The sequence below is a fragment of the Delphinus delphis genome, chromosome 6 (assembly GCF_949987515.2).
Source record: "Delphinus delphis chromosome 6, mDelDel1.2, whole genome shotgun sequence".
NCBI lineage: Eukaryota > Metazoa > Chordata > Mammalia > Artiodactyla > Delphinidae > Delphinus > Delphinus delphis.
The window spans coordinates 5,172,458-5,196,190 of NC_082688.1; the positions used below are offsets into that span (position 1 = coordinate 5,172,458).

A 23,733-nucleotide genomic window follows, 5' to 3' on the forward strand; every position below is an offset into this window, starting at 1 on the left:
ACGTGGCCACAGCCAGGATTGCCGGCCACCACCGGAAGCTGGACGAGGCGGGGAAGGATTCTACCCAGAGTCTCAGAGGCAGCGTGGCCCTGCAGACACCTTGAATTTGGACTTCTAACCTCCAGAACTGAGAGAGAACACACTCCTGTTGTTTTAAGCCACGCGGTTGGCTGTGGTTACTCCTTATGGTAGACAGGAAACGAACCCACCCTCTGTCGTTGCTAATGTCTACCTCACCCTGAGCCCACTTGTCCTGGTAGCGACCACTTCCTTGGGGGCAGGGTCTGGGTCAGCGGGGAGTGAGAGGGTCTTGGCCCCCAGGGGAGAGCCCCTCAGCACCACAGTGAGGGCTTTTTCCAAACGAATCACGACCCAGACCCTGGGCAGGGTGGCCAGTGCAGGGCCCGGGGATGGAGGGAGCCCCAGCAGGGTTTCTCAGGGAGAAGGGACCAGGCAGCCCGGAAACGCCTAGGAGCCCATTGCCCCCTGACCACCTGACACCGTGGCCTGACTGGGGGTAAACACTCCTCACCCCCATGTTAACAGGGACTCTCCCACCTGGAATCTTGCATCAAACGAGGAAAAAAAACACACAGGAGAGGGCCTGTTTGCACATCATCTGTATTGTAACATGAAGTGCACGTCCAGAACGGCTGACTTGGAAACGACCTATTAGGTCACACGGAGTCCGGCCCCTGGGGGCCAAAGTGGCACCGATGCCCGTGGGCCCTGGGCTTTCCACAGGCGGTGGCACAGACACCCGGTCTCCCCGGGCTCTGGGGCCCAGCGCTGGGAGAGGCCAGCTCACGCCTCAGGCCCTTCCGCTCCTGGGCTGCATCTCCCAAAATGCGTCTGGGGAAATGCGGTTCCCTGGGGGGTGGTTAATAGCTGTTCCTTGAGAAAAGGGTTCTGTAGTCAGATAAGTTTAGGAAACATGGATTAAACAAGATTCCACGGAAGCTCTTCTACAGGACTTTTGCCTTTACGACAATCCCAGCCCTCGTGAATGTCCAACAGAGTGTGTAGCATTTCCCAAAGTTATTTGACCACAAGACCATTTCTCTTCCCAACGTGTCTTGCAGGCTGGTGTCTGGTGGGGCACCCTTTGGAAAGCACTGCCCTAAGCTATCGATGACCATTAATGGCAACGGCACCTGTGCTGGGTGGTGGGTTGTGGGCATTTCGCTGGGCGGTGTGCTGTGGTCAGGTGGGCACAGCCAGGAACTCAACAGTCGTGATGGTGAAAGGACAAGATGAGACTCGGCCCCTCTCCCGCCATCCCGGTTCTCACCTGGTACCTCCAGAGCAGAAGCGGAGCAGGGCTATCCGCACGGCTGGGCCCCAGCCCGTCCACAGAGGGACTCAGGGTCTGATTGAAGGAGCAGGGGGCACCCAGCGTGATGGGAGGGACGTGCCAGTCACTGGTGGGCCCACCTGAGGTCACCAGCCTCCACCGGCCCACGGGGAGATGGGCTGGGGCTGCCTGGTCCCCCCTCCCCTGCCAGCCCTATGTCCTCCTGCTGCCCCTCGGGCCACCCCCGGCCCCGGAGCCGCAGATGAACGGCTCACCAGGCGGAGATGAGCATCTGACAGGTGTTGGAGGACATCCAGACCAGCTCGACCAGGCGGAACTGGAAGTAGCCGATGACGAAGCCGGAGAGGACGTCGGTGATGTGGTGGCGGCCGATCATGACCCGAGACAGGCCCACGCAGAGGGCCCAGAGCACCAGCAAGACGCGCAGGGGCACCGCCAGCACCAGGTGGCTGAGGAAGAACTTGGAGACCATGGCCGCGCGGCTGGCGTGGCCGGCGGGGAAGGCGTAGATATCCATGGTGAGGTAGTCCAGGAGGCCGGGGCTCGTCTCAAACGGGCCGCGTCGCTTGATGAGCTTCTGCACGCCAGCCACCGTCATGATGTCCAGGAGCAGGGCTGCGGGCAGGAGAGAGAGGCCCCGAAGGCCGTCAGCGCCGCCTCCGCGTGCTCTCCCCCCACTGCGCCCGGGCTTCCTTCACTTGAACCACGCGGGCCTCCGGGCAGGTTCCCACCTCGGGGCCTTTGCTTGTGCTGTTCCCTCTACCTGAAAGGCCCTTCCCTGGGATATCCGGACAGATAAAAGTGCTGAATGAGAGAGTGGCGATCAGGGGTTTTGTGGGCCACTGGGGGCCCGTCGGAGGATCTCATCCTGACAAATGGGGCCCTGGGCTGGTGGTTTTTCTCAAAGGACTTCACTGAAGCCCCCGCCAGTCCCCAGAACAGGGTGTTACCATCGCCATCTTTTTTAAGTTGAACTGAAATTCACATAACACACAATTAACTTTTTTTTTTTTTTTTTTTTTGCGGTACGCGGGCCTCTCACTGTTGTGGACTCTCCCGTTGCGGAGCACAGGCTCCGGGCGCGCAGGCTCAGCGGCCATGGCTCACGGGCCCAGCCGCTCCGCGGCATGTGGGATCCTCCCGGGCCGGGGCACGAACCCGCGTCCCCGGCATCGGCAGGCGGACTCTCAACCACTGCGCCACCAGGGAAGCCCCACCATTAACTATTTTTAAGTGTACAGTTCAGCGGCATTTAGTATATTCACAATGTTGTGCAACCGTCACCTCTATCGAGCTCCAAAAAGAAACCCAGTTCCCATCAGGCAGGTGGTCCCTGTCCCCCCTTCTCCCAGCCCCTGGCAACCACCAGGCTGCTTCCCGTTTCTATGGATCCGCCTCTTCTAGACGTTTCATGTAAGTGGAATCAGACAACACGTGACCTTCTGCGTCAGGCTTCTTTCACGTACCGTAATGTTTTTGAGGCCCATCTATGTTGTAGCAGGTATCAAAACTTCATTCCTTTTTTTATGGCTGACTATTATTCCATTGTCTGGACCTGCCACAATTTGTGTATCCATTCACTGCTGATGGAATCTGGGTTGTCTGTACATATTGGCTGCTGTGAATAATGCTGCTATGAACATCTGTGTACGAGTATTTGTGGAGAACCCGTTTTCTGTTCTTTTGGGCACATCCATACGGGCGGAATTGCTCCATCACGTGTTAACTACGTATAATTTGTTTTTTCTTTTGGCTGCGCCTCGTGGCTTGCAGGATCTCAGTTCCCCGACCAGGAATTAATTGAATCCGGGCCCTCAGCCGCGAAAGCTCCGTGTCTTAACCACTGGACCGCCAGGGAATTCCCTATGTAAAGTCTTTTGAGGAGCCACCAGACCGTTTTCCATGGCAGCTGTACCATATTGTCCTCATTTTACAGAAGACAAGACGAAGCCCTGGAGGTTGGAGCACCCCTGCCTGCTCCTCCTTCTTTCTGGATGTTTCCCTTTCCCTCCCTCTGACTTCTCCGTCATTGCCGGGCCTCAGCCTAAACGTCACACCCCCAGCGAGGCCTTCCCTGCCCTCCAGACAACCTATGCTCTCTTCATAGCACTTACCCAGCCGCAACTAAGGAACCCGCTGGGTGGTGAGAGGTTTGGGGTTAACGCCTCACTTCCTCCCCACCACCATCACTTCACAGAAGGGGGGTCAAGCCAAATCTATTCTGTTCGTAGGCGTATGCCCAGGGCCAGACACAGGACGGCAGTCTCCAAATGTTAGCTGAGTCGCCGGCCTGGGGTGCGGAGCCAGAGGGGCGGGCTCCTTTCCCATTTGGGGAGCTTGGGGGAGAACTGGATCTCTGTCCGTCCTGTTCACCACCACCCCGCTGTGTGGCCTTGGAGAGGCTGCTCTGCCTCTCTGTGCCGTTAGACGAAGGCCCACGCCAAGGGCCCACTTTCATCCAGCTGATCACAGTGGCACCCGGTCAGCCAAAGTGGGGGCTTGCGAGTGCCACAGAGACCTGGGTTCGAGTCCCAGCCTCGGAGCCTCCTGACTGTGACCTTGGACAAGTCGTCTAACTTCCCTCACCTGTAACAAGGTATCCCAAACACCTGCCTCTCAGACGGGGTTTGACACAGTGCCTACAGGGTGACTGACTGTCCTGGGTTTGCCTGGGACACAGGGGTTTCTAGGACATAAGAAGTTCAGGGCTAAAACAGGGAAGTCCCAGTAAACGAGAGGAGGTGGTCCCCCCGGGTGCCTGGCGTACCAGGAGGGCCAGAGAAGGGGGGAGGATTATGACCAAATGCCAGTTCAGTGCAGCCTGGCTCTGGGAACTTCCCTGGAAACTTTACAGGAGATACCGAAACTCTTACTGCAACCCCTGCTGCTCAGAAATGAAAAAAAAAACCCAAAAAACAAAAAAAATGACACGATAGATGTTCACTGTGGAAAATTTACAAAACAGAAGATAAAAATAAGATTTTTAAATCACCTGTAATCCTGCCACCCAGAGGCAGCCACCTTTCCAGAACCTTCTCTCCATCTATAGAGCGTAGATTTAATAAAAGCTGTAACGAGCTCTACACACAACGTTCTGTAACCTGCTTTTGAAAGATGCCGGGTCACACCCCCCGGGACACCCATGGCTGCAGCGTCCGAGGTGCCCTGGCTTATTTACCTGACGGTCCCAGCGTTGGATGTCTACACTGCTCCCGGGTAACACTGCGCTCCCTGGTCGGTGCAGAACTCTCTTCCTGCCCTCTGCAGGGCTGCTGCTTGCAGTCTGGGCTCTTGGTTTGGGATTTGAAGCCCTGGCCTCCCCAGGGCCTGCCCCTCTCACTAGCCATAGGGCCAGCTGACGTTTGCCCACCCTGGGATGTGCCGGAGCAGCCAGGGAAGGGGCAGAAGCAGGAAATGGTGGATGCAGAGGCTGCCAGGCCATGAGGGGAGGAGCCTCAGGGAGGGAGGGAACCTTGTTCCACACCCCGCCCCGTATTTCCACGGCAACTGGTTCCCGGGAGCCAGGCCTCCCAGCCTGCATGCTGCTGACCCAGGTGGAGGCCAGGCCCAGGCTGGGAGCCATCTGGAGCCCGTGGGGGGGTGGGGGGGCGGTCACAGTCCCAGCAGGAGGGAGGGACCAACAGGGCAGGTGGGAGCTGGAGGGAGGCGGCTGCACCTGACCCCAGGGACCCTGAGGCTGACGGAGCAGCCCAGGCAGGAGGCCAGGCTTTTGAAAGTTGCCCCTCCCTCACCTTGTGACAGGCTCTCTCCACCTGGGGAGGAGGCAGTTCACAGGTGGGGGGTTAAACTTGCAGGTTTCAGAGTCACAGGTGGGGTTCAAGTTCCTCTGCTCATTAAGAACAAGTCCCTTCACCTGTCAGAGCCTCCGTCTACCCACCTGTAACAGGGGTTATCACAGGATGAAATGAGCTCCTTAGTGTCTGCGAAGTATTTCGAACAGCCTGGTACGGGGCGTTTGATGCCATAGCTGCTGTTATTACTCCTAAGCCCCAGCCTGGCCTGACCCAGGTAAGCACCTTAAGGCTTTCAGACCCTGCAGGCTGGGTGTCATCAAGCAGGGGCATTGGTGAGAGGGTTTCCCTCTCTGAGGTCTCACCAGCATCAAAATGATGTGGCCCAGGGCTTCCCTGGTGGCGCAGTGGTTGAGAATCTGCCTGCCAATGCAGGGGACACGGGTTCGAGCCCTGGTCTGGGAAGATCCCACATGCCGCGGAGCAACTAAGCCCGTGAGCCACAACTACTGAGCCTGCGCATCTGGAGCCTGTGCTCCGCAGCAAGAGAGGCCGCGACAGTGAAAGGCCCGCGCACCGCGATGAAGAGTGGCCCCCGCTCGCCGCAAGTGGAGAAAGCCCACGCACAGAAACGAAGACCCAACACAGCCATAAATAAATAAATAAAATTAAAAAAAAATGATGTGGCCCAAATTCCGAGACCCTCAACACCTGGAGGAAAGTCAGAGCCTCCTGGGCCAGGGTCTGGAGCGGGCTAATGGGGGCCAGGATCAGGCCCTAAGGCAGATCAAACCATGACACTAGCCACAGGGAGGTGTGGGTCATCTATCTAATTGGTGACCAAGTTTCTCAGCTGAAAACCAGGGCTCAGCAAGTTGGCAAGTTCTTGTCGATTTAAATCTGCCTTCCCAGACGAGTGTAAACCACAGCAGAGGTGCCCAGAGAAAGCTGCTGGGTTCAGGAGGAAGGCGGGAGGGAGGGGCAGCATCGTGCGTCCACGGGCTGCCCAGGGGGGAAGCCATGCTCAGGGCCTCGCTCCCGCGTGGTGTCTGAAGGCAAGGCGGGCTTGTACCTTGGCCTCCCCAGGTGTCCCACTGCTCCTCGTGGGCTGTCAAGACCCACAGGCCAAGAAGGAGCAAGACCCACACCTCTCAAACTGTTTTAGCAGCAAAACATGTTTCCCCAACGTAAGTACACACAGAGACTCCGTATGTGAGCAGATGAAAGAGGCCGCCGCGTGGCTGAAGCTGGGGTGGGGGGGGACCCTCCCCTGCCCCCTCGAGAGGCTTCTGGGGCTGGCTGTGTGCCGTGACTTGAGAACCCCACATCTGGGCCTTTGGGAATCTGCTATTCCTGGCTGGCTCTGTCCCTCGCGGCCATAATGAGGTGGGGACGGCCCCACTGACCTGGGCCTCTCGGGACCACCGGGTCAGCCTGGCTGTCCAGCTGGCCCGGCCCAGCCTGTGCTTGGTTCATTCATTCACTTGAGCTGCAGGTCTTGGGCCTCGCTGGTTCCTGAGTATGGCAGGCGAGGGCCAGGCCTGGGGCTGGTGAACCAGGCTGGCAGGGTGCCAGGTGGCTTGGGCGGTGAGGGTGGGGAAGATGTGCAGTCGTCAACACAGGGGCTCCTTTCAAGGTGTGGCACGCCCACAGCCTCTCCCCACATCACACTGCTGCTCCCTGGTTCTGAGAGTTGGGTGTAGAAGAGGCCATGGGGGGACGGCTCTCCAGCAGAGCTGGTGGCCCCCGGGGCCTCGCCACTCCACTCACAGCCCCTCCCCCCACTCCCGCAGGCTGCTCGCACCCCCTCCAGCACCATGGCCATCCCTCGTGTGACTCTGATTCTGACACTGTCAGCGCATAATCTGGGGCCCAGAAATAGAAGCAAATGGGCCCGTCACTCAAGGCTCCGTGAATTCCACTCACACGGCCTGTTGAGCTCCCTGACCTACATTCCCTCCTGGAATGGGAGGGGGGCAGGGGGCCCCTGTGGGGAAAGGTCCTCTTGGCAGCAAGCTCAGGGGCCAGAGTCAGGAGGGGCCGAAGCCGCGCCACCTGCCCCGACTTGCTGTGTGACCCGGGCTGCTCACCTACCCTCCCTGGGCCTCAGGGCAGAGGCTGCACACCTGGGCTCCAGGATCAGAGACCGGCCTCAAGGTCGACTGCTTGTGAATTTCATGACCTTGGCACGTCTCTCCCGCTGAGCTTTCTCCCTTGGTTGATAAAATGGGGATCATTCCAGAAGCTACTCTGAGGGCCGCCTGGGCTGCAGGGCTGGGCCCCATCACCTCTCACGCCTTCCCTCCCAATAATCTCCGCTCTCCACCCCTCTCACGGAGCAGGGGCTGAGAGGCCTGAACCCTCCTTGCAGGAAGCACACCCATTCTCAAGGCCCTGCTGTGCTGCCTTGGTGGCCACTATTCTCTCTCAGCCTGGCTGGGGGGCTGCCAGGACGACCCCTCATGGCCCCTCACGCTCAGCTGCTTCCCCTGAGATGTGCTCCATGGGACCAGCTCGGCAGCAATAAGGCTGGGCTAGGGGTGGGGGAGGGGTAGCTATGGACCCTGCAAAGAGCAACGACAGAGCCGATACCTCTTACTGGCTGGGGCTGGGAGGAGGGGGTCCCAGCTCTTCTGGCCTCCGATCCCCCATTCTGGCCTCTCCGGGAGCTGGGGAACCGGGTCTGGTAGTGCTGTGGGGGTGCTGTAAATCGGTCTACACTTTCTGAAGGGCATCTGGCTTCAGACTCAGAAGTCTTTCCAACAGGCCTCCCTTGACTCAGGCCTTCCATCTGTAAGACTATCTCCTTGGGAAGTAATTACGGATGTGCCCCACATCAAGGATGTCCACTGCAGCGTTTTTTGTAACACTGAAAACCCCAAACCAACCCAATGCCCTTGAGTCGGAGACAGACGGGAGAAACCGCGGTGGAGCTCTCTGGGGCCACTCTGGGGCGAATGATGAAGCTGACGTGTATTTATAGCCACCGAAGGATAGCTACAGGGTTTAAGTGGAAAAGGCCAACGACCAAACCGGATTTACAGTACGATGCCGTTTTTGTAAAATAAGATGTTAATGTGTTTATACAGAGAAAAAAGTCTGGAAGGTACCACGCTAAGTGTTAACAGCGCTTCTAGCCGGGTGGGTTGATGAGGGCGATTTTTGGTGTCTTTCTGTAATTCTGCATTAAAATTCTTCTTAGCATGAAGGTGCATGACTTGTGCACATTTAAAAAGAGTTATTTTGGGCTTCCTTGGTGGCGCAGTGGTTAAGAATCCGCCTGCCAGTGCAGGGGACACGGGTTCGAGCCCTGGTCCAGGAAGATCCCACATGCCACAGAGCAACTGAGCCCGTGCGCCACAACTACTGAGCCTGCGTGCCACAACTACTGAAGCCCGCACACCTAGAGCCCGTGCTCCGCCGCAAGAGAAGCCACTGCAATGAGAAGCCCGCACACTGCAACGAAGAGTAGCCCCCACTCGCTGCAACTAGAGAAAGCCCGGGCGCAGCAACGAAGACCCAACACAGCCAAAAATAAATAAAATAAGTTAAAAAAAAAAAAGAGTTATTTTTACAAAAAGACAAGTATTGCATGATTCTGCTTTTATGAGGTCCCTAAAGTAGGCAGATTCATAGAGACAGAAAGTAGATTAGAGGTTGACAGAGGCTGGGGAGGGGGGCTGGGGAGTTAGTGTTTAACGGGTGCAGAGTTTCAGTTGGGGAAGATGAAAGAAATTCTGGAGATAGATGGTGGGGACAACTGCACAACGATGTGAATGTACTTAATGCCACTGAACTGGACACTTAAAAATGGTGAAAATGGTGAATTTTATGTCATGTGTATTTTAGCCTGGAGGGACCATTTCGCTGAGCCCCGCTGAGATGATGAGAAGTGAAGCTGGGGGCAGGGTGGAGAACGTCCTACCTCTGCGGAGCTGCGCTGGGGTCTCCAGCAGGAGGGCTCCTGACCGTGAAGGTTTGGGATCAGAGTCTAAAGGTCCATCAGCTAGGGACAGGCTATGCAGACCTCCTGGAGGGCTTGTCACCTGAGCTGTGCCCAAGAGCAGGGGCCGGTGGGCTGGGATGAGACAGCTGACACAAGAGATTATATGGAGGGTGGGTGAGCAGGGGCTGGGGGGGAGGGGATGCTGTGAGATGCTTGGGGCGGGTGGGGGCGGCGCTGCCAGGCTGAGGGTGCAGGTTCTGGTTTCTGAACCCCTCGTGCTTGGTGTGAAGGGAGGAGCGGGGCCGAGATGGGAGGTTCATAGCCAAGAAGGCCCAGTAGGGCCATGAGAATGAGGCCAAGCCGGGCAAAACGCCACAGGAGGTCATTTTAGAAGCATATGATATGCTAGTTTGGGTGCAGAGAAAAATCCAGAGACCCATGACCCAAACTGCAACGGAGGTTATTCCTGGGGAAAGGGCTTAAGGGAAACAGTCACTTTCTTCATCACCTGCCGTCGTCTGAATTTTCCTTACCGTGAGGATGTGCAGTGAAAAGGTGCTCAACATCACTCCTCATTAAGGAAGCACAAATCAAAACCACAATGAGATGCCACGTTTCACACCCATCAGGACGGCTGTTATATAAAAAGAAAAGTGCTGGCAAAGAACACTTGTGGAGAAACCGGAGCCCTTTTGCACTGCTGGTGGGAATGTAAAATGGTGTAGCTGCTGTGGGAGATAGTCTGGGGGTTCCTCAAAAAATTAAACATAGGATCCAGCAATTCCATCCTGCTTCTATACCCAAAAGAAGTGAGAGCACGGACTTGAACAGATATTTGTACACCCATGTTCATAGCAGCATTATTCACAATAGCCAGAAGGTAGATGATGGATAAACAAAATGTGGTCTGTCCATACCATGGAGTATTATGCAGCCTTAAAAAAGAAGGAGATGCTGACACCTGCTACGACATGGATGAACCTTGAGGACGGGCTGCTAAGTGAAATAAGTCAGATATTAAAAGACAAATACTGTATAATGCTATTGATATGAGGTCCCTAGACTCGTCAGATTCATAGAAACAGAAAGCAGAATGGTGGGTGTTGGGGGCTGTGGGGAGAGGGATGGGGATTTAGTGTTTAATGGGAGCCGAGTTTCAGTCTGGGAAGATGGAAAAGCTCTGGCAATGTGAATGTACTTAATGCTAGTATACACTTAAAAATGGTTAAAATGGTAAGTTTTATGTTATGCCTATTTAACCAAAATTTAAAAAATGACATAGAAAAAAAAAGAATGTATAGTTTTTATAATCAGGGACATTTCAATAAAGATTCTTTTATAGATCATGGAAATAAGACATGGAAGGCATTTTCCACCAAGGACAGGCCCATGGGGGAACCAGGATGGGCTTGGTGAACGGGGATGGCCTGGGTCCCCTGTCACCTGGCCCCCTTTGGGATCATCAAGTCGGGTGTTGCAGGGGAAGGACAAAGGAGGGGATCAGGTCATCTCACAGGTGTCTAGAGCTTGGAGGGGACTTGGAGGGACCCTGGACCTGGGACTTCTTTTGATGCTGGCAATGGCGATGAGGATGGTGATCACTGATGCCCAAGCATCAACTGGCATTCGTATGAGCCATGCACTTTCGTGTAATGCTTCAGGGAAGTGTCCCAGCAGCCCACTAGACAGATGAGGAAAATGAGACTCAGAGAGGCAAAGTCATTTGCCCCGGTTTCCACAGCTGGGCCAGGATTTGCACCCAGGTCCGGCCAACTCTGGAGCCAAGCTTGTGCCAGCTGCCAAGATCCCTTCTGGCTTTGACGTTTCCAGTCTAGGCAGCACAGCACACTCTTGGGGAGGAACGCAGGGACCAGAGCAGAGAACTTCCTCCCGGCCCAGCGGGGACTCTTCCCGGGTCCGGTGTCTGGAGCTCCATTTTCCGAGGCTCCTGAGTTTTCCGCTTTGGGGCCAAGGAGAGCCCAAGTGCCAATTGTAGAGGGGAAGGGCTCTGCCCTCAGGACTCTGCTGGGTGCCCTGGTGCTCAGAGCAGGGCGGGCGGGACCAAGCAGGGCCCCCTCATCCCTCAGGGCCCTGAAGCTTCCAGGTCTGCCTGCCACCCACTGTGCTAAGGGCTTTACCAGCTCCCCTTGAATCCCCACCACAGTCCTGAAGCCCCATGTACAGATGAGGAAACTGAAGCTCGGGGATGGGAACGGACTTGAGCAGATCGAGTAAGGGTCAGAGTGAGGACCCGGACAAAGTCCATTCCAACCTCAGAGCTCCAGGATTGAAAGGCCGCCCAGGCCCCCAAAGACGAAAGCAAAGACAGATCTGTGCACAGTTTGTGCTCCACGGATGGTCTTTCTTCCCTGGGCAGAGAGTGGAGTGGGCAGCTCTTCTTGGCGGGTCAGGTCAGAGCTGTGGGATTAACCCGCCTTGGCTATCTGCTGCAGTTTACAGGGTCCACATCCCCACGAGATGCCCCAGGCCCACAGACCACCCTGTCCGTTCTGAGCAGCTGCTCTGTGCCGGGCTCTCGTCTCTCTGTCATGTCGGTACCTGGATGCGCCAGCAAAGGTGCTGGTAAAAGAGAAAACTCTTCCCAGGCGCCTCCTCGCTACTCACAAGCTTCAGCGTGGACTGTGTGGTAAGCCCGACCCGCAGACGGATGCTGAGGGGGGTGGGGGGCAAGGGGTTTGCAGCCTGGAGGACTTGGATTTGCTTCCCAGATCTACCACTTACGGGCACGTGGGGGCGGGCAAGTCCCTTGACCCCTCTGAGCCTCAGTTAACTCTGTGAAGTGGGTGTATTAATATTTACATTACACGGTCATTAAAAAGATTTTAAAATCATGAAATACAGGACATTCAGGGCATAGTACTTGGTGCATAGTGAAGCTCAATACATGATGATTTTAAAAACTTAGAAATGACTGTCCTTCTTATTCAAGAAGGGAGGCACCTCGAACTTTGCTCTTCACCCTATGAAGCAAACTCCTTTGTGTCCCCAGAATCTGGTTGCTGGAAAGAGGCAGAAGCCGCATCTCAACAAACTGTTAAGATGTTAAGAGTTGTTCCCAGCTCCAGTCCTGGCCCCATCAATGACTAGCTACGTGGCTGTGGACAAACCATCTCCCTGTAGAAGTGATGATGTGGTTTATGCAAAACCGGGCACGGAGTAAGCGCTGAGCAAATTATGAACACAGCTTCACCACCTCCATCATCTTACGCGGGAGGAATGTGCAGACAAGGTCTGGGGAGCAGGTTTGAGGGGTGGCTCAAGGATGCTTTCCCACCCCCATCCTTGGACACCTGACCCCCAACACAGTTTTCTTGAGCTACTGCTCTGTGTCAGGCTGCAGCGGGCACCGGGGAAACTGTGGGTAATGAGACCAGGGTTCTGCCCCCCGCAAACACCCGGCCCAGCCCCTGGGCCACCTTGCTCTGTCCCTCTGTCCCAAGCCCAGGGCACGTTGCCTGAAAAGAGCACAGGCCTGGATGTCAGGTGCAGATCTTCAGACCTGGTGCAAATCTCCCGCTCTGAAGCTCTGGTCAGGTTGCTTTATTTACAGGAGCCTCAGTTTCCTAATCTGTAAAGTGGGCATGGTAATAGCACCAGTCCCATGGGACTGTTTGGCATAGGAACAAGTAATGTAAATCATTTAGGAATAAGAACAAGAAAACGTTGATGGTACCAGACCCAGCCATCTCCTGCACGAGCAACTGCTGTTCTCCCCTCCCTACATCCCACCCACAGACTGTCCACCCCAGATGCTCTGAGACCTGAGTGGGGAGCCACACTGTATTGCAACTTCCCCTGGGATGGCAGTTCTCAGTGGCCCAACACACACCCCTTTGGAAGTGGGACCCCTTGTCAGTGTCTGCTTAGCCTGAGCCATTCCCCCTGCCCCCGACTTGTGCCCCAGATCGTGGCTGTGCTGGGAAGGGCCAGGAGATCAACATGGCCCACCGTGGAGGGTGGCAGCATTGGGTCCCCGAGCACCTGGGGGATCTGGAGGTGGCTGCAGGGTGGGCCGCGTGGGGGCTGGGCATCACCTCCTGGAGAGAGGGGAAGGCCTGCTTTCCACATGGCGCCCACGTGGCACCTGGCACAGGGCAGAGCTCAACTGAAAGACGCTGGTGACAAAGACTTTGCAAAAACAAACCAAAGCTCACCAGGCCCTCCTCTCCTCCAGCGACTCACCCAGGGAAGCGGTACGTAAGGACTCCAGGAGGCCATGAGTGGGTGGGAGCCCCAGACTGGACCCCTGCACCCCCAGGCCCTGTGGGAGGATCCCGGGTGGCTTGCAGGGTCCCTGAGCCAAGCAGCGGGTTGATGGGAGCAGCTCACAAGTGCTGCCTGCAAGCAGCCTAGGAACTCAAGGACCCCAGCCTATGGGATGGGGTGTTACAGGGTTAGACACCTCACTGCAGAGCACCCGCCAGACTCCTGGCCACTTCCCTAGAGGTCACGGCCTCCAGCACCCCTGTTCAAGCTGCTTCTGGGGCGGCGGTTCAAGCTACTCCCTCCCCAGAGCAGGGCCCTTCCTCAGAAGTTCCCGCTGGGGCCCCGCATTCTCAAGGCCCTCACTTTGCAGGGGGCTGTCATCTGGGCATCCTCAGCTCTCTCTTCCCCAAGCCGGAGGCTTGCCTGTTTCTGGGGCACCCGCCCTGCCTAACCTCATTAAATTGTTCCAGTCGGTTTCTGAGGGCCCCGCTGGTCCTGCTGGGGTGGGCTCCCTCCCCGGGCCTGGCGGGGTGGGTGGTGGACGGCGGGCACACTCACCCAGAAGTAGGTTCATGAGCACCTCCTGGCCGGCCAGCGTGCTGCTTTTCACCAGGCAGAGGATGGTACCCCCGATCCAGGGGATGCCGTGGCCTGTGATGCCAATGAGCTTGACCATGGAGCGGGCGCTGGCCCAGGACGCAGCCCGGCCGGCGCACACCCCCAGGCGCTTGGACATGCAGATGTCAATGGCCAGCAGGGAGTTGAAGGCGATGCCCTTGAAGGAGGGGTTCAGCTGCATGCAGTCCTCCTCGGGCAGCTGCTGAGACTGGCGCCGCTCGCGGGCCCCATCGCCAGGGCACGAGGGCTGTGCCGAGGGGCCCGAGGCCTTCCTGCCCGAGCTGCGGGGCTCCGGCGCCCCCTTCGGGGGCTGGTTCAGGGACAGGAACTCGGCCCGGTTGAGGACGTTGTTGCGGTCCCGGGCCCGGGCCCGGCTCTGGGAGGCAGGCATGGTGACAGTCACCCAGCGAGGGCCGGTGCCAGCCTGGCTGTGAGGCCCTTCTCTCCAAAGACGGAAGCCTGGAGCCTCCGTTGCTCCCGGCCTCCCCTCCTGCTCTGCGGCAGCTGTTAAATATAGAGTGCGGGACTGCACATGGCTGCTTACCTCCGGCTGCCACCAGGCTCCCAGGGAATGTCAGTGCCAGCTGGGCAGCCAATCGAGCCCCCCAGTGCGGGCCAGCGCCAATGGAGCCACCCAGGAGGTGGACACGTCCACAGCTGCAGCCTGGCTGCCTCGGGCCTGGGCTATTTAAATCTTCCAATGGCTCGCTCCCGGGGTTTGGGGGACTCTGGGAAATGTAGTCCTCCTGCTGCTCTGGCCTCGGCTGTGCCCCAGGCCAGAGGCCTAGATGGGGGCCCCCGACTCAGTCCTGCTTTGACCAGCTTCCCTCTGAGCAGGCCAGACCCCTGTGAGCCAGGCCCGCCTGACCCACTGGCCTGGACAGCTTGGACCTGGTCCCGTGGACTAGACAGTGGAGTCCAGGCCAAAGGCCTCTCCGGACACCAGATGGAGTGAATGACGTCACTGAAAGCATCACCCTGGGTCCACTGGGGCTGGGCCCAGCCCCTCCCCTCTGTGACAGCATTTCATTAAGCTGGCAGGCTGGGCTTTTCTATTTTCAATCAGTCTTGAATCGGGCTTCAGTGCATGACCGTTCAATCAAATGGCAATCTGTAAGATTCGATTTCCGTTAGAGGGAGGAGTAATTAATTGGTTGGTAATGGATCTGCCCCTCGGAGGTGGCCTCCACTGCCCGGAAGCTTTGCGAAGGACAGGATCACTTAAAGCAGCTTCAGGCAACCCCGTAACTAGTTCCCGAGCTCCTGGACCTGTGCTAGGTGCCTGGAACACTGCAGCGAGTGGAACACATCGCATGCGTCCCCGTCCCCAGGAAGCTCACAGTTCAGAGGGGATTAAACGAATGACACGTGTGAATAATTGCAAGCGTGCAGATGTGTTGCAGGATCATAGAACAGGGCTCCGGGCCTGGCCTGGGAGTTGTGGAGGGCTTTCCCCCGGAAGGAAAGGCAGGTGAGAGGCCCTGGGCGAGGGAGAGCCTACCTCCTGCCCTCCTGCGAGGTCTGGGGGCCCGTGTGGCAGTACATGGACCGAGGGGGCAAGAGAGGCTGCAGACCCAGAGAGGGGCAGACCACGAGGGCCCAGCCGAGGATTTGGGGTTTGAGTCTGGCCTCCCTGACTGCAGGAACCCAAAGTCTCCACAGCCCTTTTAGGGCTGACTGGGCCCGGCCTCAAGGGGAAGCCACTGGTTTAGGGCAAGCAGCAGAGTCAGGGGTGAACGCCCTGGTCTCATGATTCGCGGCACCCAAGGCCTGTCTGCCCAGTGGGGATGAAGGCGGGAGTCCTTCCAAGCATGGAGACCCCCGTGAAGCCCCAGGCCCACCCCCACAGCCTCCCAGGGACCAGGGCCAGAGCCTCCCAAGGACAGGAAGCTGCCTGGGGTGGAAGTGAGTGCTCTGTGGTCACGGGGCACCAGCCTGGGGTCTCCAGAGTCAGACAGATGAGGAATAACCTGGGGCTCTGCCACCAACTAGCTGTGGGAACTCAAGCAAGTCACTTGGCCTCTCTGGGCCTAGTTTTCTCCTCTTGTAACATGGGGACACTAGTGCCCACTTTCCAAGAGCTGTTGTGAAGTCAATGAGATGATGTTTGTAAACTGCTGAGAAGGGTCCCTGCCTCACAGTGAGCCTTCAAGCCTGTGGGTCAGGAATTGGTCCTGTTTAACAAACAAGGCAAAGTCCTCTCTCCCTCTGAGCGCCCCCTTCAGAAGGACTCACCCCCAAGGTCTGGCCCCCACTCCGTACCTGGCTGGGAAGCCAGACACCAAGAACCCTCAGTCTGGGGCTCCTCGTGGACTCCCCGGCACCTCTCTTGCAGAGTGTTCCCCTCAGAACACGCACCACAGAGAAGGACGTCCCAGGCTGTGTCACATCCCTCCCTCTTGGGTGTGGCCAAAATGACCTGTGCCGTCTCATCCCGGACCCTGGACAGATGCACATGAAGATGTGCACAGAATGCATGGGTAGTGGGCAGCGTACTGTGCTCTCTATTTGCTTTAGTTTATTGACACCATATAACCAACCTTCCTGTGAAGTCAAGACATCATCCCCACTTTACAGACAAGGAAGCTGAGGCTCAGAGGGGTGAGACCCAAAAGAGGTGAGGCCCAACTCCCAAGAAGTCCCTGGGGTGGGATACAAGGGCCTCCAGACTCAGATGCCTCAGACCACAGGGACCTGGATGTGCCCACTTAGCTGTCCACCAGGGCACTCACCCCACTGTCCCTGGGTGGGGCCCATGACCTGGGCTGACCTCAGGAGGGGAGGAGGAGCCCAGCCCAGAAAGAGGCTATTAATACCCAGAGGCCTGTGTCAGCACTTTGGCCTGGAAAGAGCTGCTGGCAGGTTCTGAGGGCTACAATGGGCTCCATGCTGGGGAGGGCCATGGAGTCTGACTGGACTTTGGCCTAGGAGTGGTGAAAAGTGGGCTCTGGGCTGGGACAACCCTGGGTTCAAACCCCTCAGCAACCTCTACCTTAGTGACTGCAGGCAAGTCCTGCTAGCACTCCTGGCCTCTGTTTCCCCCTCAGGGGGCTGGTGAGAGCCACTCACTCAGACTGAGACCTTCTCCTCCATCTGTAAGTTAGGGTGACCTTGTTCACACTCTCAGACAGCTGAGAAGCAGGCACCATCCCTTTATGAGCACCTACCATAGCCCACACAGTCCCACTTCTCAAGAGTCTTAGAATTCATTCATTCATTGAATTGATGCTTTCATTGATCTCTTCCTTCAGTTTAGTTGGGGAGATAGGATAAACATCCGTGAAATAGCTAGCCAGTTTATAAAACAATATACTTTTACTGATAGCCTTATTTTTTTCTTACTGTCAAAATGTTATGGTCTTACTGCAATAAATTCAATAAATACAGATGATCTAGATATAATCCTACTGCCTGGAGACCACCACTGTTAACATGAGGGTGGTCAGGTTATAAAGGGATTCTCACTTGTCTCATTTCCAATGATTGAAATGTTTTATGACAATCAAGTATTACTTTAATAATCAGAAAGAATATCTATTAAACAAACTATACCTATATATATTATATATATAAAGATATATGCTTTTAAAATATGATTGTATTATATATTCTTTAAAAAATAAACTCCGCTTTTCACTTAACAATATAAACCTGCTGGGACGTCCCTGGTGGCACAGTGGTTAAGAATCTGCCTGCCAATGCAGGGGACATGGGTTCGATCCCTGGTCCTGGAAGACCCCACATGCTGGGGAGCAACTAAGCCCGTGCGCCACAACTACTGAGCCTGCGCTCTAGAGCCCGTGAGCCACGACTCCTGAGCCCGTGAGCCACAACTACTGAAGCCCACGTGCCTAGAGCCCGTGCTCTGTCACAAGAGAAGCCACCACAATGAGAAGCCCACGCACCACAACGAAGAGTAGCCCCCGCTCGCCGCCACTAGAGAAAGCCTGCGTGCAGCAACGAAGACGCAACGCAGCCAAAACTAAATAAATAAAATAAATAAATTTATGAAAAGGAAAAAAAGAGACCCAATGCAGCCAAAAATAAATAAACAAAAAATATATATATAAACCTGGCAATGTCTCCATGACAACCCATCATTTTTTGATGGCTCCTTGGCATTTTGTCATGTGGATGGGCCATCCTTTATGTAAGCCATTCCCTATTATTAGACATGTAGGTTGTTTGCATTTTGTGACTATTTGAAACTATTATGGCCTAGCTATCCTTCTATATACACCCCTGTGCACTAAAGCAGGAGATAAATAAGTGGTTAAAGTGGCAAGTACCAAATAAAAGTGTGTTCAGACGCAACCCCATGAAGTCCAGTGGGTCATCCTGAGCCACCTACTGCAGCGCCCAGACCTGGAAGAGCAGCACAGGGTCGGAGACACTTCCAGCCAACATGGCAAGTCTAACCACACTTTTCCTGGGTTTGTTAGAGTTGAAGAAGAGAAGGTTAGAGTGGTGACATCACCTGTGAGGCCCCAGAGCTGGTCAGACAAGGCCAGAGTTAGGATGTGGGCTGGCTGGTCCCTGTAACTCTGAGCCTGTGGGCTGTCTTCCTGGCCAGGTATCCCACAGCTTCTCCGTTCCCTGTCTGCTTGACCTCATCTTTCACTCACTCATTCGCTCGCTCACTCCTGGAACACTTTTTTAAAAACATTATTTTTATTTATTTATTGGCCATGCAGCACGTGGGGTCTTATTTCCCCGACCAGGGATCGAACCCACGCCCCCTGCACTGAGTCTTAACCACCGGACCACTGGAGGTCCCTGGAATACTTTTTGAGGTCTGCTGTGTGTCAGGCCCTCTCCCCACGCAAGGACCAGTGGGAAGTACAAAGATGGCTCTGAGGTGGCCCCACGCGTGCAGACCACGTGGCCTGCCCAGAATCACTGCCCCACCTGGCCCTAGGTCCACATCACCTCCCTATTGTAGCACTGTCCATTGTTGAGAGAGGGGTGTGGTATGCAGTGAAGTGACTCAGGCCTCAGTCCAAAGCCCTTGCCCCAAGCATTTGGATACACCGCCTGTCACCTGAAAGCAGGAGAGGTTTTCTGGCAGCATCCTGGGACCTAGAGCCACTTGGACACTGTAGTCACTTGTTATTTGTGGTCTTTAAATGTTTAAGATAGGCTGACGACTACTACTGAGTGTATTCATCATTAACTTGTACTTAACTCTGCTCCGTGCCAGACTCAGAGATACGTGTGTGTCAACAGTCCCTGCAACTTCATAAACAGGCTCTTAGTCCCCATGGTGCACATGAGAACACCAAAGCTCAGAGGTTAACGGATTCTCTCTGGACCACGGAGTCAGCCAGCGAGGTACCCCGGGATTCAGACATCACCCCAACCCCCCTTCCCCTCTCCCTCTCTTTTCCTTTTTCCTTGGCCAGTTTCTTTTCTCACATGCCATACACTTATTTATTCTGTGTGTGCCCAGGGTCTGTGTCCTCCTAGCAGAGTGTCAGCCCACGAGGCAGGGTCTGTTGTCTATCTGTTCCTTTGTGGGGCAAGGTGCCCAAGGAGTGCGTGGCACCTAGCAGGCATTCAATAAATATGTATTGAATGAATGGCTGTCTGATTCTGAAGGCTGGACTCTGATCTACTACAAACCTTGCCATCAAAGACGATGGCCAAGAGGAGTCGGGTTATTTAGGGTAATGACCCCAAAACAGGAGGGGAAGGGGTGTGAAGCTCCACTCTGGGGAGACGCACAGCTGGAGGGGAGAGCAGGGAGGGGCAGCGGCGGGGGGTCCCTGCCAGGACGGCGAAGCAGCCCAGAGAAAAGCATTTTTCGTCACCGCCTCCCCGCCCCGCCGGCTCCCGCCCCGGATCGCTTTGTCAGTTCGCATTTCTAAGGCCGCTCCTGGGTTATTTCGGTCGGGAAACCTGATCCTTCTCCGGGTTTATTTTAGCACCTTGGAGAACTCCCAGCGCCGCACCCGATCCCGGGCCGCACCCAGCCTGCTGACGCCGCCTCCGTCCCCGTTCTGCCCGGGCGGCGGGGCGCGCGGGGGGCCCCGCCGGAGCGCGGCGCCCGCGTCCTCCCGCATCTGCGGCGCGCGGGACAGTGATGGGGGGCCCGAGGATGCTGCGGGCGGCGCGGGGGCGCGGAGGGGCGGCGCCAGGTGACCGGGGTGGGCGGCGGGAGGGCGGGCACCTGCTCTCACTGCCCCCGCCGCCGCCGGACCCGGGGCGCCGCTGAGCCTCCGCTCCTCGCCTGGGGGGACGGTGGTGCGTTCAAGAGGCCGTCCCGGGAGGAGCAGGCGTTTCTCGCTCAGAACTGTGGCTCCGACGGGGAAGCGGGGCCAGAGGGACCGCCCTTGTGAGCCAGGCTGGGAGAAGCAACCCCTCCCCCGCCCGTCCTGACCCCGATTTGGCCCTGGATCTCCATCCCCCAGGCACATTAACGATCCCCTCCAGCCCCAAAATAACATCCAACACACCCGCGTGCACAGACATGCACACTCACACACGCTCCTACATCCCACCCACTCACACCCACAAACATGCTCACCTCCACTCACAATCACACACACATCCATACATCTGCACGGACACACACTCACCCACAGACACACGCGCTCGCATCCACCCTCACAGACACACGTGAACACGCACCATCGGGCACACTCACACAGACATGCACTCGCACAACCAGAACACAAACGTGTCCTTCTGTACTCACACACACTCTCACATACACCCTCACACAAGGCACACACTGCCATACACAATATACACACACTCCCTCATCTACACCCACACCACTTGTGGTCACTCACACCATTACACACCTCATACACACACCCACATGGACACACGTACATACACCTTCCCAGACACATAGACACCACCACCCCCAAGCAGTCACACACAACTGCCGCATGTACCCTCACACACAGACACGCACAAACTCACACTGTCACACACACTCACATCATCACACACTCATCTACACACACGTTCACCAACACACTCTAACTGCCTCACACACCGTCACACCCCTCACACCCCTGGAACACATGTCCTTCACCCTCCCCTCCCCAAGCTCAGTACTGGACACACACACATCAAAACAACTTACCCATCTACGTCCTGATTTATAGCAATCGTTTTGAGCATGAAGTTGTACCCATTTATTATTCGTGTTAATTAACATCTCCGTTCATCATTCTCGGAGTTATCCCTTGGCATCTCTCTGGCCCACAGGGATGTGAGTGCTGAGAAGACCATGCCTCCTGTGTGTCCAGGCCCTGGCTGTGTTCCCTCGTGTCTCTGAGCGGCCAGCCCAGGTGCCCAGTCAATACTGGGGAAGGAATGCACGGGCGTGACGTGGTGGGGAGGCCAGCTGGTCAGTCCCAAACCTAACACGACCTACAAGAATGTGGCCACCCCAGGCACTGGTTTTGCGCAGGGCCCCATACCACACCTCTGCTCCTCTGTGGAGAGTGAGCTTATCAGGGACCTGGGGGCCAGGAGACCTGGAATCTAGTTCTGGAGCCCTCCCTGTATGACCCTGCCAGCCCGTGTTCCCCACCTGTAGGGAGGCTGTGGGACCAGCCCTCTCGGAGACCCTGGATGCGCTAGCTTGGCCAGGCTGAGCCCACTCTCTGCAGAGGTGAGGTGCCTCAGTGGTGCCAGGTGGGCCCTGCAGCCTCCTTGCCTCTTTTTTTTTTTTTTTTTTTTTTTTGCGGTACGCGGGCCTCTCACTGTTGTGGCCTCTCCCATTGCGGAGCACAGGCTCCGGACGCGCAGGCTCAGCGGCCATGGCTCACGGGCCCAGCTGCTCCGCGGCACGTGGGATCCCCCTGGACCGGGGCACGAACCCGTGTCCCCTGCATCGGCAGGCGGACTCTCAACCACTGCGCCACCAGGGAAGTCCCTCCTTGCCCCTTGATGCACCATCCCCTCCAGCCACCTACCTGGTCCTCCAACCCTGCCCCCGCGTCTCCCAGGCGGACATTTCAAGCCTCACCATTGGCTTCCGGCCTGGTCCTAAACAGTTAAGGAGATAACCCTGTCTCCCAGGGCAACAGAATCCCAGCACATAGCATTTCCATCTGCAGAACAAAGGGATTTTCCCACCTGAGAAGTGCCTTTCCGGTCTCCTGATGACTGCACCCTTGGAGGCTGAGAGCTCTTGGAGGATCAGCTGTGGCCCTGAGATCTTGGTCCCTACAACTGCAGGGAACGCTGGTGAGAGCGCCTGCTATATCAAATCCTCCGGCCTCCAGGTCTCAGAGCCAGGGGGCGGGTTCCATCCACACCTCCCTCTTCACCAGGCCTCAGTAACCTCACCTGTGGAATGGGATGGTAACGGGACTGGCTCACGGGGTCCTCGTGGAGAGCCACGAAGGTGATGCATGCAAACGCCCTGGCCGCAGCGATGCTCAGTGAGGAGACCCTGCATCCGGCTCTTTCTGCTGACCTGGGAGGACTCTGGACTCACTGGGGCTGCGTGTTAAAACCCAGCTGGGTGAGGTCAGGTTGTTTCTTCCTCTGGTTTGCTGTGTGACTTCGGGTTTTCACGGCCTTTCCGGGCCAACATGCTGGGAACTGAGGGACCTTGTCTTCCCACCGACAGCACTTGGCACCCCCAAGTTGCCACACCGGGGGGTTCACCATCCCCGAGGAGGGTGGCGGCTGAGCCTCCAGAGCCCTGCTCCTTCCCATTCACTGGCGACATCAAGGCAGAGGAGGCTGGGGAGACTGAGGTCTGAGGGAGGGGGAGAGGTTTGGGGCGCCGTGCGGGTGTCCCCGTGGTGTTGGGCACGTCACAAACAGATGTCCCCTTCCTTGCTTCTGCAGACGCCAGCGCTTCCCTCTCGTGTGGCTGTATCACGGGCCTTCACATATGCTGAGACAGCCGTGGGTCTGTGCCCAACACCCACAGACTCCAGAAAACGCTGAGCAGGAAGCAGGGCTGCAGGAGGGCTGGAGGGGCTGAGAGCTGGGGGAGCAGCTGGAACCTTGGAGGGCCAGTGGGGAGCCAGGACAGGGGATGCTGGCGTGGGCCAAGCCCTTTCAGACCCTCCGTCCGTCAGAGCTGGCCCCGGGGGGTCCCATCCTCAGCTCAGAGCCTGGCAAAAAGACGCCGCCTGGGCCCTCCCTCTGCAGAACTGGCCCTCGAACCAGCCCAGGATGAAGTACTGCATAGGAGGTGACGTAGCAGAGGAGACAGCTCTGGGGCCGAGGGACAGGGGTTTTCTATTTTGCTCACCCCGTGGGCACCCAAGCAGTCTTCTGGTGGGACTTACCGGACACAGGGCTTTCTAACGTCACTTCCATCCGGGCTCGGAGGGGCTGGCCCCCAGGCAAGGGCGGCGTGCCTGGAGGAGGAAATAAGTGGGCTTTGAACTTGGCCAGATCTGAGTGTGCGTCCAAGACTCCGGAAAGCCACTGTCACGTGACCCCTGGGTCTCTCTGTCCAGCCCTCCTCCTGGGGTCAAGGAGGATAGCGGAGACAATACTCACTCAGCAGTGCACCACACAGTGAGCGCTTTATCATCGTCACAAACCCAGGCCAACCAAGCCCAGGGCTGCAGGGCGTCACCTCACTTCCAACAGGCATCAAGGACTCCAGGAAATCACCTCCCGTCTGGCCGCTTAGTGAGCAGGTAGGGCTCCGGCCTCTGCTCTTGTCACGTCAGATGAGCAAGTGCAGCTCAGCACATGTGCACGGGGCGCTCATGTCCTTGTGGCCAGGACAGTGTCCCTGCCCTCAGGGGGCACCCCAGCCAGGGGGGTCTTCTCTGTTCCAGGAACCGGGGGTGATGGTGTGGGCAGATGAGATGGACACCCCCAAGGTTATTAGCATAATAATTATGTGAAGGCTGAAGTGCGTCAAAGAGGGGCAGAATGCT

At 56.7% G+C, this 23,733-nt stretch overlaps 1 protein-coding gene across 1 annotated transcript; it reads right to left on the bottom strand.

Annotated features, from left to right (window-relative positions):
* Positions 1–609: 609 nt before the first annotated feature.
* On the bottom strand, positions 610–14,521 carry PLPP7 (phospholipid phosphatase 7 (inactive)). The gene is made up of 2 exons (XM_060013274.1): positions 13,799–14,521; positions 610–1,930 (listed from the first exon to the last, which is right to left on the bottom strand). The coding sequence occupies exons 1-2, from the start codon at positions 14,247–14,249 to the stop codon at positions 1,566–1,568; spliced, it is 816 nt and encodes a 271-aa protein (XP_059869257.1). The 5' UTR covers positions 14,250–14,521; the 3' UTR covers positions 610–1,565.
* Positions 14,522–23,733: the final 9,212 nt, after the last annotated feature.

What these genes read in the sequence shown, in the direction of transcription:
- PLPP7 (XM_060013274.1), bottom strand. Translation starts at nt 14,249, where the DNA reads ATGCCTGCCTCCCAGAGCCGGGCCCGGGCCCGGGACCGCAACAACGTC. An exon ending in GCTCATGAACCTACTTCTGG is followed by an intron (nt 1,931 to 13,798) that starts GTGAGTGTGCCC and finishes TCCTGCCCGCAG; the next exon opens with CCCTGCTCCTGGACATCATG.